At 38.2% G+C, this 19,498-nt stretch overlaps 2 protein-coding genes across 2 annotated transcripts; one reads left to right on the plus strand and one right to left on the minus strand.

Moving 5' to 3' along the window:
• Positions 1-3,514: 3,514 nt before the first annotated feature.
• LOC123722955 lies at positions 3,515-4,483 on the minus strand. The gene has a single exon (XM_045685507.1). It carries the CDS (start codon positions 4,481-4,483, stop codon positions 3,527-3,529), a length of 957 nt encoding a protein of 318 aa, XP_045541463.1. The 3' UTR covers positions 3,515-3,526.
• Positions 4,484-15,470: 10,987 nt separating this feature from the next.
• On the plus strand, positions 15,471-19,341 carry LOC123722956. Its single transcript, XM_045685508.1, has 3 exons — positions 15,471-16,312; positions 16,580-19,165; positions 19,323-19,341. The coding sequence occupies exons 1-3, from the start codon at positions 15,471-15,473 to the stop codon at positions 19,339-19,341; spliced, it is 3,447 nt and encodes a 1,148-aa protein (XP_045541464.1).
• The last annotated feature ends 157 nt before the right edge of the window (positions 19,342-19,498 follow it).

The following is a 19,498-nucleotide window of genomic DNA, read 5'->3' on the forward strand; positions in this document are numbered from 1 at the left end:
TTTGTTTGGGACGGCTACCTTTAGACCACTCAAGCTTACAAAATAGGTAACTAGGTGACTGTAAATTAATTATATCAAAAAGAAGACAAGCTAGATGCAGTTTCCTACGGTAACCGATCTTTAAAATATTGTTTTCATTGAAAAACGGCGTTACGTGACTACGTGGCGGCACATTAAAACAGAAACGGGCACATGCGTTTTGAACCCTCTGTATTATCTTTTCAGTCCTAGCATATAAACGCGGCCCATAAACTACATCTGTATAATTTAGTTTTGACAACACCAGCGTGTCCACCAACTGTTTACGAAGGCGTTCATTTACATATCCCCGAATTTTGTACAGTAATTTTAATCTATAGAAACAGTTGCGTACGATTTTAGATATATAACTTTCGTACCGTAGGTATTGGTCTAGCTCTAATCCTAAATTTCGAGCTTCATAAACACGCTCAACAATCTCATTTCCTAACCTTGCCTGGCAATCAGTCGGTATACTGTTAATTTGATACTTGGATCCGAAAATTATGTACTTCGTCTTGCCGGGATTTAGAATAAGACTATTGTTTATGGACCAATTTTGTAACCTTTCAAGGTCTTCATTAAGAGATTTTATAGCAGAGTCCAATTCACTACTTTTAAATGAGATGTATATCTGTAAATCGTCAGCGTATAAATGATATCTGCAATTTTGTATGCACTTTATTATATCAGCAGTATATAAAACAAAGAGAATAGGAGATAGGATAGTTCCCTGGGGGGTTCCTCTTGTAAGGGGGCGATAATCTGAACGCCATGTGCGACCGTCGTCTCTAGCCACTTCGACACACTGACCACGACCTGTGAGGAAACTTTGGAACCATTTTACCGTATTCGGTTCGAACCCGTAATACGACATCTTAGAGAGAAGTAGTGATATATCTATACAATCAAATGCCCGTGAGAAATCTAGAAGCACTAACAATGTGCACATGCCGTCGTCCTGAGCGGTGATAATGTTGTCAGTGACATCTAAAAGAGCTGTGGTTGTGCTATGACCTTTTCTAAACCCAGACTGGAATTCGGGTAGTACATTGGTAGTTTCTAAGTACTCCACTAATTGCAGTTTGACAACTTTCTCAACAATTTTTGAAATACAGGGTAATACACTGATCGGGCGAAGATCTTTAAGTTCCTGGGGGTTAGGTTTTTTTGGTAGAGGTCGGACTATGGCGGTCTTCCAGATTTCTGGGAAGCTGGATGTTGTTATTGAGCAGTTGGCAATAGAGGTTATTGCAGTTAGAGATTGAGGTAACGTCATAATCAACATTTTAAGTGAAATACCATCGGTGCCCTCCGCATTCGATTTAAGGTTAGAAATAATTTTAGATATCATTAGCTCATTAACAGGTTGAAGTGAAAAACTTGTATTATTAGTATAGAGATGTGTGTCAAAGAAGCGAAGAGTTGATTGGTCAACACATGGGATCCCTGGTATATTTAAAAAATGATTGTTTATTTTGTCAGGGTATGCAAGATGTGCTGGTAAGTAGGTATGTTGTTTAGGAGGTAGAACCGTCGACTTCAAATTGTTCCATATCATCTTTGGGTTTTTGAAATTATTATTTATGTTAAAATCAAAAAATGCTTTTTTTTCGCTATGAATAGCACTAACAACTAAGTTTTTTAGTGTTTTGTAATATGATTTATGTGAATCTAGTTTAGTTTTTAAGTACCGCTTGTGGGCTAAATTCCTAAGTCTCATCATAACTTTAATTGTATGTGTTATCCAAGGCGGATTTTGCGCTTTAGTCACAATAGTATTTGACGGGGCAAATATATCAAATAAACATATAACGTATGAGTTAAAGAGGTGCACTTTAAGGTTTATGTCTGGCATGGAGATTATATCGTTCCAATTTATTGATTCTAGAGATGAATTAAAAATGTCTACAGGTATATCTTTTAGCGGCCTATATCTGATTCTCCTTGGATGTAATTTAAGTCTTTCACTGTGCAGTTCGCAAATTAACAAAGCATGATTGCTCAAAGGCGCAACAGGTTCCACCTCAATACGTCGCGTTCTCAAATCGGTACAAATAACATCTATTAATGTTTGGCTGTGATCTGTGAAGTGAGTGGGGGATGTGATCAATTGCACTAAGTTCAAGCTAGACAGAAAAGTGTTAAACTTATTAACTTTTACATCGTTTGAGTGTAACATGTCGATGTTGAAATCTCCTAGTAGGATAATATTTTCACAAAAAGCTAAAGAGTTTATGGATAAAGTGACCGCGTCAAAAAATGAGTCGACGTCAAGCCACGGTGGACGATAAGCGGTACCAATAGCGAACATTTTGTTGTCCATTTTAAACGTTAACCACATTTGTTCAACAAAAATGCGCGATTCTTCAATGGGGTGAGAGAAGACGCGGGCGTTTATACCACGCTTTACGTAAAAGCCGACACCACCGCCCCGGCCACCACGCACGTTGCGTGGGCGCGGTGCGTGCAACAGCCGATAGCCAGCGGGACGAGGGGCGCTGCCCTCCTCGCCTGCACGTAGCCACGTCTCGCCCACAGCCATCACATCAATGGCATGGCGCTCCACAACCGCGACAAATTCTTCGCAATAGGTATTCAGTGAGCCAACGTTGAGAAAACCTATCTTTAAAAATGACTTAAGGCCGGTGAATATATTTGCTCATAATAAGTTTGAAATAATAGGTATTAAACGAGGATATCAATGAAGCTATATTAAAAGAAATTTTTTGTAAGGTTCCGTTAAAATTAATAATTGAAATATCATAGTATAATGAAGTTGTTTGTCTACTTGCACATTTACATAAGTACTTGCATATATATAATACAAACAATACAAATACATATACATATATATAACACTTCAGACAATCAAGTTCAAAATAACAAGGACCCCAACGGACAGAATTGCAACAAAAACATAAACTATGATAGCACAACAGTAAGATTAAAGTCAAAACTACAATCTTTATAAAATCAGTAGAATATAAATTAAAAAAGAAAAGCCGATAAAGCATGGATTTAAATAACCCGTATGTACACACATTATTTAATAGTATTATGTGATAACTACAAAAATATTTTACCATAATACCACAATAGTAAAGACTATAGCATCTTCGTAAATTAAGAAACAACCTTGTATTGATATGAAAATAAGAAAAGAGCGAACAATACAGAAGTATGACTGGATCATTGAGGCACTGGCTGTTTAATAATGTTTGTATAAAATTGTAATACAATACATCGTAGTAAATAGAATGATGTTTTATTACTATCCAACATGAACAAAATATTTGTAATAATAGTAAAATAAGAAAATAAAAGTATAGAAAAAAAAATGTAAACAAGAACGGACTAAAAGTTATTGTGGGTAAGTCTGCGGCACGCAAGCTATTTAATTTTAACAAATGGTAATTGAAAAGGTGATTTAAATGAAGTAATACATAATAGATATAAAGTATACAGATAGAATTTATTCTAGCGTTGCGTGTAGCCCAACCAATCATTAAACAAAAATTTTATTTATATCTTGTTCAGTACGAATACGCTCAACAGCCTTACCGTCATCCTTCCTTGTAAATACCAGTCCACCTTTCGTCCACACGTACTTCCATTGTACACGGGAAGCCGCTTCTCGCGCCTTACCAAACAGCTGCCGGTTGTTCCGGGTGAGGCGTTCATTGACGTAAACCTTCCTCGACGCCCCAGGCAGGTTCATGTCGGACGTGGAGAGGCCGCGACGGACACGCGCTGCGCGTAGCATGGCGTCGCGCTGAGCGCGACGCGCCAGTCGCACGACCAACGGTCGCGGTTGCTGCGGCGCACCCTCCCCGTCGCTGCGGTTGCGCCGCACGGCGCCCCGTCGTTCCGCGTGCACGATATCACGCTCCTCCAGCGTCAGCCCCAACTTTACGGCCACAACGCTGGCAAGATGGAGTGCGTTCTCGCTTCTCTCCTCTGGCAGTCCCGCTATTTCCACGTCATTTAGCAACAACTCTTGATCACGTTCGTCTAGTTGTACTTTCAGGTCCGCTATCATATTTTCAAGGTGGACGTTGTCGGATGATTTTGTGTCGATTTTTTTCTCGACTTCGATAACTCTTTGTTCGACTAAAGTTATCCGGCCGCAGCATGCCTGCAAATCTGCTTTAAATTGCTGTATCTCACTTCTTGTATCCTTGAGGTCGCTTCTAAGTCCCTTCACCTCTTGGATGAGTTCGTAAAGCATACGGGTATGATCAGGCTCACCCTTACCAGGGGCCATTGTGTCGTCACCAGGGCTTGAACTTTCTGACGAGACGTTGTCAGCAGGCTTAGCTTTGCAGCCCTGGCACGTAAACCCTATTGGGCTACGCCCAACAGGCACTGCGCTGCAGGCGCGGTGGTAAGCATTTGAACATTTGGAACAGCGAATACAGTCCGCATTTGCCGCGTATTTGCCACACGAACGGCACTTTGGCATTGTAGTCCATAGATGGCGCCACTTATATTAAAACAAAATGTTTTAAGTTGTTGAAAATATAGTTGAATATTTTTATCCTTAAGCCACTAAGCCACTAAAATAATGGTTTTAGAAAACTTTAGAATGTAATCATTGGGTTTAATATCACTGTTGCCGAGCTCAAAATTATGCCGAAGTTATAAGGTATGACAAAAAAAACTTTCACACATATTACAAGCACATTCGTTGTTAACTTGGACGAATCGTGATTAGATAACAATACCACTTGTTTATACTACACTGTGCTTCACTCCGCGATATATTTTAGGATGCAAAATACGACAAAAATATTTTTTTAAACGCAATAAAGTTTACAGTAACCCGCTGTCACTCACTCACTTTAAGTTACTCACTATAAAGGAAAAGTTTACTTATGTGAAAAATGTTTACAATTTTTCAGTAAAGAAGCAAGATACAAAACTCATAGTTGTTCTAAAATTGTATCTGTTTTACCTGAAAAAAACTCTATATTAAAATTTGAACATTACGAGAGACAACAAAAAACTAATTTTATTATTTACGCTGATTTTGAATGTTTGCTCTTTGACTGCGATGAAAGTATTTCTACTAAAACTCAGAATCTAAAAGTACACCAACCTTCATGTTTTGCGTATTACATATGTTGTTCACATAACGATGACTTAAACAAATATGTTTCATACAGAGGTAAAGACTGTGTGCAAATGTTTGTGAAATGTTTGATAAAAGATGCTGTACGTATACATAAAATATTAAATGAAAAAAAACCGATCACTCCATTAACCTCGGAACAAGAAGTAGAATATAACAACGCTACTTTATGTCACATATGTAAAAAATCATTGTTAAACGACAGAGTTCGAGATCATGATCATATTACATCAGAGTATAGAGGTGCGGCGCACTCGCACTGTAATTTGATGTACAGAGTTTGTCCATTCATTCCTGTTGTATTCCATAACTTAGCTGGGTATGACTCACATTTATTCATTGAAGAATTAGCGAAGTATGAAGGTTCGATTAACATTATACCGAAAACAAAGGAAAAATATATGTCATTCACAAAAATAATAAAAAGTAAATATTATAAACACCCCATTCAAATAAAATTTATTGATTCTTATCAGTTTTTGAATTCTAGTCTCGACACACTAAGTAAAAATTTAACAGAAAGCGATTTTTATCATTTATCAAAAGAATTTAGCGACAAAAATAAATTTGAATTAATAAGAAAAAAAGGTATTTATCCATATGATTACTTAAACTCTTGGTCAAAATTTGATGACTCCCAACTACCCTCAAAAGAATTTTTTTTTAATAGTTTAACTAAGGAACATATTTATATCTGATGAAATGTATTTGCATGCACAAACAGTTTACAAAGTTTTCGGAATTAAATCGCTTGGCGAATATACAGACTTATACATAAAATGTGATGTTCTTTTATTATGCGATATATTCGAGAAATTTAGAAAAATGAGTTTACATTATTATAAACAAGATCCAGCTTATTATGTTAGCTCACCAAGCTTAAGTTGGGATGCTATGCTTTTTTATACCGGTACTGAACTCGAGCTTATAAATGACTTGCAAATGTATGAATTATTAGAAAAAGGAATTAGAGGTGGATTAGCACAATGTTCTCTTCGACATGCTAAGGCAAATAATAAATATTTACCAAATTTTAATAGTTCACTTCCAAGCAGTTATTTGATTTATCTTGATTCTAACAATTTATATGGCTATGCAATGATGAAAAAGCTTCCGATATCAGAATATAAATTTTTAACTCAGAAAGAAGTTATTGACTTTGATTTACTTAGTATTTCAGATGATAGTGATATTGGTTATATCTTGGAAGTAGACTTAGATTACCCAGATTATTTACATCACCAGCATAAAGACTTACCATTTGCTATCGAAAAGATTGTACCCTCTTATGGGACAGCTGAAAAATTGATAGCAAATCTTTATGACAAACATAATTATGTGATCCATTATACTTATTTAAAAGAATGTCTTAACAATGGTTTGATTTTAAAAAATATACACCGTGTAATAAGTTTTAGACAAGACAATTTTCTCAAAAAATACATAGAGCTTAATACTAGTCTACGTCAAAATTCCAAAACAGTATTTGAAAAAGATTTCTTCAAGTTATTAAATAATTCAATATTCGGAAAAACGATAGAAAACAAACGTAAGCAAGCAGATGTCAGATTAGTGTCAAAATGGAAATAATATGATAATCGTACAAATAAATATTTAGATGCTGAAAGATTGGTAACAAAACCAAATTTAAAGAGCATAACAATATTTTCAGAAAATTTTGTAGCAATAGAGTTGAATAGGGAGAAAGTTTTTTTTTTTTTTTTTTATAAGAGAAGGGGGCAAACGAGCGGCGCGAACACCGAAGTGATCATCGACGCCCATGGACATCCGCAACACTACGAGAATTACAGATGCGTTGCCGGCCTTTAAGAAAGAGATATGCTCGCTTCTTGAAGGACTCTAAGTCGTACTGGTTTGGAAATACCGCCGAGGACAGACCATTCCACAACGCGGCCGTGCGCGGCAAGAAATTTCGCGAGAACCGCACTGTTGTGGAATGCCAGCCATCCAGATGGTATGGATGGTACCTGGCGGTCTGTCGGGTCGTCCGATGACGAAACTCGGCGGCAGGAATCGTTCCAAACAGTTCTTTGGAACACTCCCCGTGGTATAAACGATAAAAAATGCAGAGGGAACTGACGTCCCTCCGCAAGGCCAGAGTATCAAGCCGATCGGTAAGAGCTCGGTCGTTGACGATTCGAGTCGCTCTCCGTTGTAAGCGGTCAAATGGAAGAAGCTGGTATTGGGGTGCTCCCGCCCAGAGGTGCGAGCAGTATTCCATGTGGGGCCGAACTTGCGCCTTGTACAGTTGTAGGCGGTGGCCCGGCTGGAAATACTGCTTCGCCCTACTGAGCACACCCAGCTTTTTGGAGGCCAGCTTGGCCTTGTCTTCCAAGTGACCGCGAAACTGAACGTCACTCGATATGTCAACGCCGAGAAAACCGATACTGGCTGAGGCAACCAGGGGAGTGCCCTCAAAACGAAGATTTACGACAAAGGGTTGTTTTTTAGCGGTAATGGCGCATACTTGTGTCTTTTTGGGATTGAATTCAACGAGATTTCGTCGACCCCAATCCGAAACTTCACCCAGTAGGGTCTCCAGTTCAGACACAAGTTTGGTCCGGTTCTCATCGGCAGTAGCCCGAGAAACATTGGCACGGGCCGTGTACAGTGCGTCACACGTGCTATCGTCTGCATAACAATGAATGTTGCTGAATTGCAGCATGTCATTGATATGCAGAAGAAACAATGTGGGCGACAGTACACCGCCCTGTGGGACACCAGCGTTGATTGATTTCGGGTCAGAGCACGCACCGTCAACAACGACCTTGATGCTCCGACCCTCCAAGAAGCTAGAAATCCAGGCGCATAGTTTCTCGGGCAGCCCGTAGGAAGGCAACTTCGCAAGAAGTGCTTTGTGCCACACCCGATCAAAGGCTTTGGCCACGTCCAAACTAACCGCCAGGGCCTCCCCCTTGCCCTCGATAGCCTCCGACCATCGATGCGTGAGGTACGCGAGAAGATCACCAGCTGAGCGACGCTGACGGAACCCATACTGCCGATCGCTAATCAGCTGATGCTCCTCAAGGTACCTCATAAGCTGGCAATTGACGGTCGTTTCCATGACTTTTGAGAACAAAGGGGTAATGGCAATCGGCCTGTAGTTGGACGGATCCGAGCTATCGCCTTTCTTTGGGATCGGGTGGATTATGGCAGTCTTCCATGAATTCGGGACGATGCCTAAGGAGTAGAAGAACCGGAACAGGCGCGTTAAAACCGGTGCCAACTCAGGAGCGCAAGTCTTAAGCACGATGGGAGGAATTCCGTCAGGCCCACTCGACTTGTGGACGTCCAGAGAATGCAGCACTTTACGTACTGATCTCTGGCGAAACTGGATTTCGGACATGAAGGTGTCACCGCACGGGATATTCGGCGGTGAGCTACCTTTATCCTCCAGAGTCGAGTTCGACGCAAAAAGAGAGCCTAGAAGATCGGCCTTCTCTTTTGCTGTGTGGGCCAACGAGTCATCCCCCCTGCGCAAAGGTGGTAAAGATGGCTTACAAAAACAGGGGAACCTGGACAGCCTTGGCGAGAGACCAGAACGCACGAGTTCCCGAAGGAAGTTTCACCAGTCTCTCACCAATGCTAGCCACGTGTTCCGACTTTGCCTTGGCAATAACTCTTTTGAAGGACCTGGAGGCGGAGTTGTACTTCTTTTTGAGCAGGCTGGTATTTACATCCCTAGCCGCTGACGCTTCAGCCCAGGCTCGGTAACAATCCTGCTTGTAGCGCGCTGCTAATTTGCAGGATCGACCATACCAGGGCCGAGAGCTGCCCCCGATAGGCACGACAGATGACGGAATAAATAGTTCCATCCCCTGAAGCACGACATCGGTGACAGAGTCGGCAACGGCATCGGGATTGTCCAGCTTGAAGCAAACTCGCTCCCATGGGTAGGATGCAAAAAAGGACCGCATCTCATCCCAGTCTGCTGACCTGTAGTGCCACACTCGGCGGAAGCCATTTGGCTTGAGCCGTGGGCGACGCGGATCAGGCAGTGGTCCGACGACCCCAAGGGGGCGTCGACGGAAACCGAGTAGCTGTCTGGATGTGAGGTCAGCAGAAGGTCCAGCAGGGAAGGTGTATGATCTTCCACATCTGGTATTCGCGTTGGCGATGTAACCAGCTGCGTCAGATCATAGGACAAGGCAAAGTCATGGACAGATCTCCCCGCGTGATCGGTGGTTCGAGAGCCAAGCCATTCGGCATGGTGGGCATTAAAATCGCCAAGTACCACAATCTCGGCGGATGGGATCTGCTCCAGGACAGAATCTGTAGCCGTTTGGACTTGCTCCATGAGTCGGTCTATTTCGGCATTACCGCTATGGGACCTATAGAGGCACGCGTAGACTCGCGGATGGTCGTCGCTATCTACGCGCAGCCACAAAATGGATAGGTCCCTGCCTTCAAGAAGGCTGAGGCGACGAGAGCAAACATCATCTCTGACGTACACGCACACCCCGGCCCGAGGCAAAAAAGAATGTTCCAATTTGTATCCCGGGCAGGATAGATACGATGTGTCTGCTGGAGGAGATATCTGCGTCTCAGTAAGGAAAAGCAAGGCCGGTTTAGCCATCCGTAGGTGGTAATGGACGGCCTCCAAGTTAGAGTGGAGTCCCCTAATGTTACACACGTCCACGGCGAACGTTTTAGGGGAAACCGCTGCGCGTTTCTTGCTTTTGCCCCGAGCTCCAGCAACGAGCGGAATGGTGCCCCCCCCCCCCCCAGAATACGCAGGGCGGCCCGCGCGCTTACGCCCAAACTCCAAGCGGGAGTTCAGGCGTAAACGCGCGGAGGGGGATTCTCCAATACCAGTGGTATCGGTACCCCCCTGGAGTTATTCTAGATAGGCCAATCTACATTGGATTTACTGTTTTAGAATACTCGAAGTTACATTTATATGAATTTCACTATAACTTTATAAAAAAAAATATGGAAATAAATCTGAACTATGCTATACTGATACCGATAGCCTACTTTACTTAATTTATTGTGATGATTTTTATCAAGATATGCATGATAATCTTTCCTTGTTTGATACAAGTAATTTCAATGAGAATAATCCTTATAATATTCCGCAAATAAATTTGAAAATTCCTGGATCATGGAAACATGAGAAGGGTGATGATCTGATAACAGATTTTATAGGTTTACGTGCCAAGTTATATTTTATTAACAGTTTAACATCTGAAATAAAAAAGGCTAAGGGTATTTCGAGGTCAGTGTCAAAAAAATTAAAATTGACAGATTACAAGAATGTACTGTCAACAAATGATACTCTTAGACATAAAATGTCCATGATAAAATCCATTAAACATATGTTATATTCTCAACAAATCGATAAAAAAGTGTTAGATAGAAACGATGATAAAGTGCAAGTTTTACCTGATCAGATACATACATTACCATGGGGTCATTGTGATTCAGTATTCATGGATTATTCCAGCGATGTGTAAAAATAGCTGGGAATTATTTATCATTTATAATCATATTAAAAGTAATGTAGTTGACATTGTTTATTTGATATGTTTATTCATTAAACCAATGTAATAATTAATGCATAAGTATTATAATATGTGAAATTTTATGTAAATAATAAATTTTATATATTTTATATGTATTTTATTTATGTTTTTATGCAATATAAATTGTGGTTAGTAATCTGGCTGATATATAAGGACTAACAGTTCAAATAGCATTGCATTTAAAAATGAAATTCGTAAAGCAAGCATTGTCCTTAAAAGTAAATAGCTTAAAAGTCAGTAATAATCGAGGAATCCATATAAACATAGTCCTTTACTGCCTAATACGATTTGATGTATAATGTGTGGCCCTTCTAATTGTGGTAAAACGAACGTTATGCTAAGTTTGTTATTACATGAAAATGGACTTACATTTAGACATATTTATTTATATTCAAAAACTACTTTCCAACCAAAATACCGCTTTTTGAGTGAAGTTATGAAGAAAATCTCAGGAGCGGACCTATTCATTTTTAATGATGATAAAGAGGTTCTTCATCCAAATGATGCATTACCAAACTCTATTATTATTTTTGATGACATTGCATCTGAAAAGCAGACGAATATTAGAAATTACTTTACAATGGGAAGACATAGACAAATAGATTGTTTTTATCTATCCCAAACTTATTCAAAAATACCTAAGCAACTACTACGAGATAATGTTAATTTACTTGTTATTTTTAAACAAGATGATACTAATTTAAAGCATATTTACAATGAGCATGTGAATGCAGATATGAGTTGGTTAAAATTCAAGACTCTTTGTTCGTATATATGGAAAAGTCAATTTAGAGTTATTAGTATTAATAAAGATTGAATTAAGAAGAAGATAGAATTAAATAATGGAAGATATAGACAAGGTTTTGACACATTCATATATTTTTAAACCTTAGTTATAATACCATTATTTCATAAAAACAATTCATTAAAGTTCAAGACTTTGTACATATCAGTCGTTTGTACATTCCAATTTATGATGGATATGCAAATAAAGAAAGAACTTATAAAATCAGTAAATAATATAAAAAATTAAATAAAAAAGCTCAACAACGAGAAAGATGAAGCTAACCTAAAGTTTAAAAAAGACACTTTGGAGACACTTATTCGTATAAAAAAACAAAATTATCATGATAATAATAATTCTAACCTTGAAAACAATGACTTGAATGATACTATCATAGAGACTAAACTTGAAAATTATAACAAAATCTTAAATGAAAAAGATTCTTCCATAGAATATGAAGATTTTAAGGATTTGGTTACAGCGAGCTCCAATGATGCATTAGAATGTTCTGATTCACAAAATGATGAAAACTCTGAGTCGGAGGAAAACGATAATACAAACATTTCCCTCAAAAAAGAAGACATTATGGATATCTATGGTGATATAAACGTGCCGTTTGAAATACGTAGTGAAAATAATAAATTAATGATGGGGAACTCTATAGTCTATATGTCGCTTAAAAAAATGAACCAAATGATGATAAATCGTATATTATTACAATAGATGGTAACAAATATGATTTTACTCCAGGATTAAAAGAACTTTTAGTACGTAATAAACCCAATCTTAAAATAGTAACAGATAAAGATAAAGTAATGTACAAACAAATGCTTGACAGTACACATGTGCATAAACGAGACTATAATCCTAACGGGCAAATGAAAGGTGACAAAGGAATAAAATACTATCAAATAATAAACCCACTGTATTCTGACCAAATTGATAAAATAGAAAAAAATAATTTACAAACCAAAACTGGGGGTTCATTGTGTAAATTTAAAAAATATAAAAACGATACTGACTACGTTTATTGGGATGATCCTAATGAATTAATTGAAAGGTTAAAATTACTAATCGCATCAAAAAGTGCTGGCAATAGTAATCATGATAATGAAATTGTATCAATTATTGAAAAATTAAAGGAAGCAGACATCATTGAATAATGAAAAAGATGTATGATATAATAAACAGCATCAGTGTATTACGTAAGGTATAGGAGAATTTGTAGGACGTATTCAATAGTTTAATTAAATGTATTTCTTTAATTATAGTTTTAATTAATAAAGTTAGTTTTTAAAAACACATTAAGGGGACATCGAAACAAGACTGGCGCTGCGGACAGGATACGCTCGTTAACAGTAGTGTTGTCTTTCGTATTTGGGTGTCCAAATTCGCCTGAGTTTACGCGAGTGCGACGCGATTAATACTACGTTTCCTAAATCAAATAAATTTGTCTTTTCGAGTAAAACCTAGTGGTGTCAACATGTGATTAGCAGTCGGTTGGTGAGTACAACTTTTTGCCTTCCTTACAATCCTATTCCATGTATATTCTTGAAGTTAAAATCCTTCGTTGGAAATTTAAGTCTATTAAATTGTGCTATTTGAGATAAGACTTTTCTCGGTAGCGCGTTATCTGGTTTTTAGCCATAACAACTCCACATCGTTGTATGGTATTGTAGCATTAAGTTATAACATTATTTCGTGTGTGATTATATTGTATTTAATTTGTGCATGTTTAGTTTATAACTGTGTAATTAATTTTAAGTGCTATAAAAAATGGAAGTTCAAATAGTGCCCGTTCCCGACACAATTTTAAAAATCATCCCTATTTTTGAAGGAGATAATAGACATTTAAACTTATATATAAGAAAATGTGAATATGTAATCGAAAGATATTGCGGTAATGACAAACAAAATTGATATATATACCACGTTGTTACTAGCCGTTTATCAGGTAATGCAGCCGCGTTATTATCTGAAAGAGACGATATAGTGACATGGTCACAACTCAAAGCATTTAGCACCCTTGGGGGCAAAATTTTTCAAAAATTTAATTTCATATTTATTTATATCAAATTAGCAGAATGACGATACTTCCATACAAATTTCCACCCTAAATTTGAACCCCTTACAAACGATTTACCCTTTTGTAGCAAGACATATTCATAGGGAAACATATCAATTTGGGCATTCTGCATTACGACCTTAAAGGCCTGATCTAATTCGTCCTTCGTAGGTAAACCGATTCTTTTGTTATTTTTGTTTTTAAGGTTATACACAAAACGTTGAACATATGACATTACTCTTACAAGACGATTGAAGTTAGAAAATTTATTAATTAACGATCGAAACACCGACTCGTGATTTAAATTCGCCGTAGTTAATAGTTGTGATTCGTTGTAATGGTAAGTAGATTCCGAAGATGGCATTTTTGGCCAATCATTTTCGGACTTTACCAAAAACTCAGGTCCTGACCACCACAACGTACATTCCCCAATGTTATTAGCCTTCACGCCTCGTGATACTAAATCGGCAGGATTGTCTCCAGACGATACGTATCTCCACGAATGGTCAGCAGTACTCTCTTGTATTTCATGAACGCGGTTGCGCACAAACGGATCTAATGAATGCGATGGCATAGATAACCAGCGTAAAACAATAGTTGAATCGCACCAAAAATAACACCTTGTAATTGGTAAGTGGAGAGCATTTATGACCTTTACGTATAGTCTAGTTCCTAGTAATGCCCCACAAAGCTCTAACCGTGGAATAGTTGTAGGCTTGATCGGTGCTACGCGATTTTTAGAGATTAATAATCTAACCTTTATTTGATTTTGCTCATCTATCGAACGCACGTAAACACAAGACCCGTACGCCTGTTCCGAGGCATCTGTAAAAATATGAAGCTCATATAAACACGCTTTATCAGACAACACCCAACGAGGAATCTTTAAAGTATTAAGATGTAATAGAGAGTTTGAGAAGGATGTCCAAAGTGTTTTTATTTTGTCTGGTACTTGTTCATCCCAATCAGACTTTATCAACCAAAGACCTTGTAATAAAATTTTGCCTTCAACAACACACGGACCTACAAGACCTAAAGGGTCGAAAATTTGACTAATTACTGACAACATAATACGTTTCGTTACCTGCTTGTTCAAGTCTATATTAACAGAGGTGATGATCTGATAACAGATTTTGTAGGTTTACGTGCCAAGTTATATTTTATAAACAGTTTAACATCTGAAATAAAAAAGGTTAAGGGTAAGTCAAGTAACTTAAAAAATGCATTATATTTGTATAAGTGGTGTCCAAATATGTAAAATAAGAATAAAATCGATTCGCTCACTAGATGGCGCTGTATTGTTTTACACGCGGCGATCAATTATTTTTTATGTTTATTTACGCAACTGCTCGGTAGATGTCGCTGACCTATTTTGTTAACGCAGTATCGTTTCGAATTATCTTCTAGACATTATGTTAAGCAAAGATTAAATCAATTGAGTTTAAGTTGTTCAACAGTGTTTTATTAACAAAGTGCAGTGCTAACATCTGGTGCCGAAACCCGGGAACATTGGAACATTGGAGTTGAAGATTGGACTTGTAAAATCGTGAGTAAAGTGAAGTGACTGTTAAAGTGTTTAGGACTTAGAAAAATTTTAAAGTTAAATTGGACTTAGAAAAATTATTAGTGTTTCAAGTGAAAAGGTGTTAAAGACTTAGACTTAGAATATTGGAATAGTGATTTGGACTTGTAAAAATTTCTGTGTTGTTTGATACTGGGACTTAGAAAATTTCGGTGTTAAAGGACTTGTAAAAATTTCTGTGTTGTGTGATACTGGGACTTAGAAAATTTCGGTGTTAAAGGACTTGTAAAATTTTTGTGTTGTATTACACTGACACTTAGAAAAATTTTGATCTTAAAGGACTTGGAAAATTTTTAAGTTGGGCTATACTGGGACTTGCAAATTTTCAAAAATAATTCAAAATGGACCCACTTCTTGTGAAGCAAGAAGACCAATGGCAGCGTCTGCAGAAGGCGTTTCAGAATTACAAAAAGTCTCCCAAGGAGCGGATTACACCAGCTTATATAGAAGCAAGACTCGAACAATTAGAGAATTTATACACAACATTCATTAATCAACACACAGAAATAATATCTCAAGTCTCAGCCGACGATAGGAAGAAATTATATTATTTTAAAAACGACACTATTGATGCATTTGAAGAAGTCTACTTAGATTATAAAGTTAAAATGAAAGAAGATTTACGTGCAATTTCTCCATCGACATCAAGGCAATGTGGTGCTATCGCAGAGACATCTGCATCAACTTGTGAAGTGAGATTACCTCAAATCAATTTGCCTTCATTCTCAGGAGCATACGATGAATGGCAAACCTTTTATGACATGTTTGTCTCGCTTATTCACGAGAATACAAGTTTAAGTGGTGTACAAAAATTGCACTACTTAAAGAGTAGCTTGTCGGGAGAACCTGCAAATCTGCTCAAAAACTTGACGACGATAGAAACAAATTATGCTGAAGCGTGGAAACTGTTGATCCAGCGATACAATAACTTACGATATAATACCAATGAAATAATGAAGAAGTTATTTTATCAGCGAAATATCCCTTCAGATTCAGCAGTAGGCTTAAAGCAACTGTTAGATACTACCACTGCATGTTTGAAATCATTGAAGAATTTAAAAATTAATGTGGACCATTGGGATGTCATCGTCAATTATTTAGTTGTGTCTAAGTTAGATCCTGAGTCCCGGAAGCAGTGGGAGATACACGTTAGTCAATCTGAATCAAATTCACTACCCACCTGGTTAGATCTAACTAAGTTTTTGGAGACACGCTTCAGAACGTTGGAAATGGTAAATCTACCTAAAGCAATAGTAAAGCACAAGCCATTCCATTCCACTATTGAGAAACGTGGAGCTACTTCGCAAAATATAGCCTGCACTATGTGTTCTGGACCACATATTCTATTTCAATGTAAAAAATTTGGCGAGCAAAGCCCATAAGAGAGATCCGAGTTTGTACGATTAAAGAGATTGTGCTTCAATTGTTTGGCACATAATCATTCGGTTAGGTTTTGCCGTCAATCAACATGCTGTCGACGCTGTGGTAAACGCCACCACAGTCTGTTACATCTGGATAGAAAACAAGAATATCAGAATCAGGCTCCTGCCGAGTCAAAGGAGCTTAGTGAGCTATCTAAAAATACTGAGAGAGATATTAAGATTTCAACTAATTTTGCACATGAGACGCAAAGTGAGGTATTACTAGCTACAGCTGTAGTTAAGATCAAATCAGACACCGGATATTCTCAAATAGTACGAGCACTCGTTGACCAAGGCTCCGAGGCATCTTTTATTAATGAAGCTACAGTTCAAGCCTTGGGTCTAAAACGATCTTCAGTTAATGGTGTGATATCTGAAGTGGGCGACGGAGAGACGCGCACTCAGAGCATGGTGTCATTTCAAGTAGAATCACGTCACAATTCATTTACGATATCAGTTAATGCCTATGTGTTGAGCACTCTCACATCTTTTATACCAAATAATTCAACGTTCATCACGGATTGGCCAGAAATCGAGAATTTATCACTGGCAGATCCGCATTTTGGAGAACCGAGCAGAGTTGATATTATTCTAGGCGTTGACGTTTTGAGCGAAATTATATTAGAGGGCCTAAAACGACACCCAACCGACTGTGGTCCTATTGCACAGAATACACAGTTTGGTTGGATTTTATCAGGAAGAGTTAAGACGGCCAAGCAATCAAATCCAAGAATCATAAGTCTACATCTACAAGTGAAAGAAGATCAACAGTTAAGCAAATTCTGGGAGATAGAGAGAGGATCAGAGAGTATAGAAAAGCGTATGACGAAAGATGAGATAATTTGTGAAGAAATTTTTGAGAAGACTATAACAAGAGATGAAAACGGGAGGTATGTAGTAACGTTGCCGTATAAAGACGATGATCCACAGTGTTTTAGGGGCAAATCGAAGGAGACAGCACTACGAAGATTTATATCATTAGAAAAGAAATTATTAAGAAATCCAAGGTTATATGATGAATACAAAAAGGTAATAGCAGATTACATAAATCAGAGCCACATGGTTAAAGTTACGGACGACAAGTCTAAGAAAGTTTTTTACCTCCCACATCACGCTGTTGTGCGGGAAGATAAAGATACAACCAAAGTGAGGTGTGTCTTTGATGCGTCTTGCAAGGCCTCTAACAATGTGTCTTTAAACGATTGTTTCATTATAGGTCCTAAGCTTCAACAGGATCTAAGACACATTCTGATGAGATGGAGATTACATCCATACTGTGTGGTGGCAGACATTGAACAAATGTATAGGCAGATTCGAGTGCGAGATGAGGATACTGATAGCCAAAGAATTTTGTGGAGGTTCGACCCAAACCAGGAATTAGAATGCTATAAATTGGTAAGACTCACTTTCGGTACGTCGTGTGCACCATATTTAGCAGTAAAATGTCTACAACAATTAGCCAAGGATGAACAATTGAAGTATCCAATAGCGGCAAAAATAATACTAGAAGATTTTTATATGGATGACTTATTATCGGGAGGAGAAACAGAAGATGAAGTCATTGAGATTTACGAGCAATTGAATAAAGTAATGAAGGCTGGAGGATTCAATCTACAGAAATGGTGCACAAATAGTGAGAAATTACTTAAATACATTAAAACAGATAAGCAAAGGGCGGATTCATCGTTGGTTTTTAAAGAAAATGATATGGTCAAGGTTTTGGGTATAAGCTGGAATAAGAACACGGATAGATTCGAATATATACATAAATTGCCTGAAACCGAGTGCCCCATCACTAAAAGGAAGATATTGTCAGAAATAGCGAGGCTGTACGATCCTTTAGGATGGATCGCACCTGTAGTTGTTACTGCTAAGGTTTACATGCAGAAATTGTGGAAGTCAGGTTTGTCTTGGGATGATGAAGTCACACAAAATCTGTTAAAGGAATGGCTTGAATTTAAAAGAAGTTTGGTTAAGGTCAAAGACATAATCATACCGAGGTGGTTGCAAGTAAAGCGCGGCAATCACGTCGAGTTGCATGCATTTGCCGATGCCTCACAAACAGCTTACGCTGCAGCTGTATATGTTAAGGCTAGGGATGAAAAGGGCAATTACAATGTGAATTTGGTTACAGCTAGAACCCGTGTTGCGCCAGTTGAGAAGGAAGTGTCGATTCCCCGCTTGGAGCTTTGTGCAGCTCTTCTGGCAGCTCAATTAATTTCCGAAGTATCACAAGTTCTGAAGGTTAGTAAAGAGAACCTATATGCTTGGTCTGACTCCACGGTGGTGCTAGCGTGGCTTCGTGGTGAACCAAGCCGATGGACAACATTTGTTAGTAATCGCGTGTCTGAGATTCTAACTATGATGGGCCGTGATCAGTGGAATCACGTGGGCACTAGGTTCAATCCTGCAGATTGTGCTTCGCGCGGTTTGCCAGCAGAAGACCTTAAGGAAAATATGTTATGGTGGCATGGTCCTGAATGGTTAAAAGATGAGGACAATATTGAATTCCCTGTTCAGAAGGTCTTTACGACCGAGGAGGAACAGAGACCCGTTAAGGCTATGACTACTGTCATTCAATTAGATGAAGAATTTATATGGAGAAGATTTTCGAGGTTACCAAATCTATTGCGAGTATTATCGTATTGTAAAAGAGTGTCACGTTGGAAAATACCTAAAGAAGATAGAAGGCTTAGAGATAATATTACACCGAAAGAGATGGATGATATTTTGACGATTTGTGTCCGAGACGTTCAGAATTTACATTTTAAGGAAGAAATCAAACAGTTAAAGTCTACCGGATCCGTGTCTAAATCTAGCAAACTTCATACGCTTTGCCCCATTTTTGATGAAAATGGGGTGCTAAGAGTCGGTGGTCGCATCCAACAGTCTCAAGAATGTTTTGATAAGAAACATTCTATCATATTGCCTGGTGCAAGTCATCTCAC

The sequence above is a fragment of the Papilio machaon genome, chromosome W (genome assembly GCF_912999745.1).
Source record: "Papilio machaon chromosome W, ilPapMach1.1, whole genome shotgun sequence".
Classification (NCBI taxonomy): Eukaryota; Metazoa; Arthropoda; class Insecta; order Lepidoptera; family Papilionidae; genus Papilio; species Papilio machaon.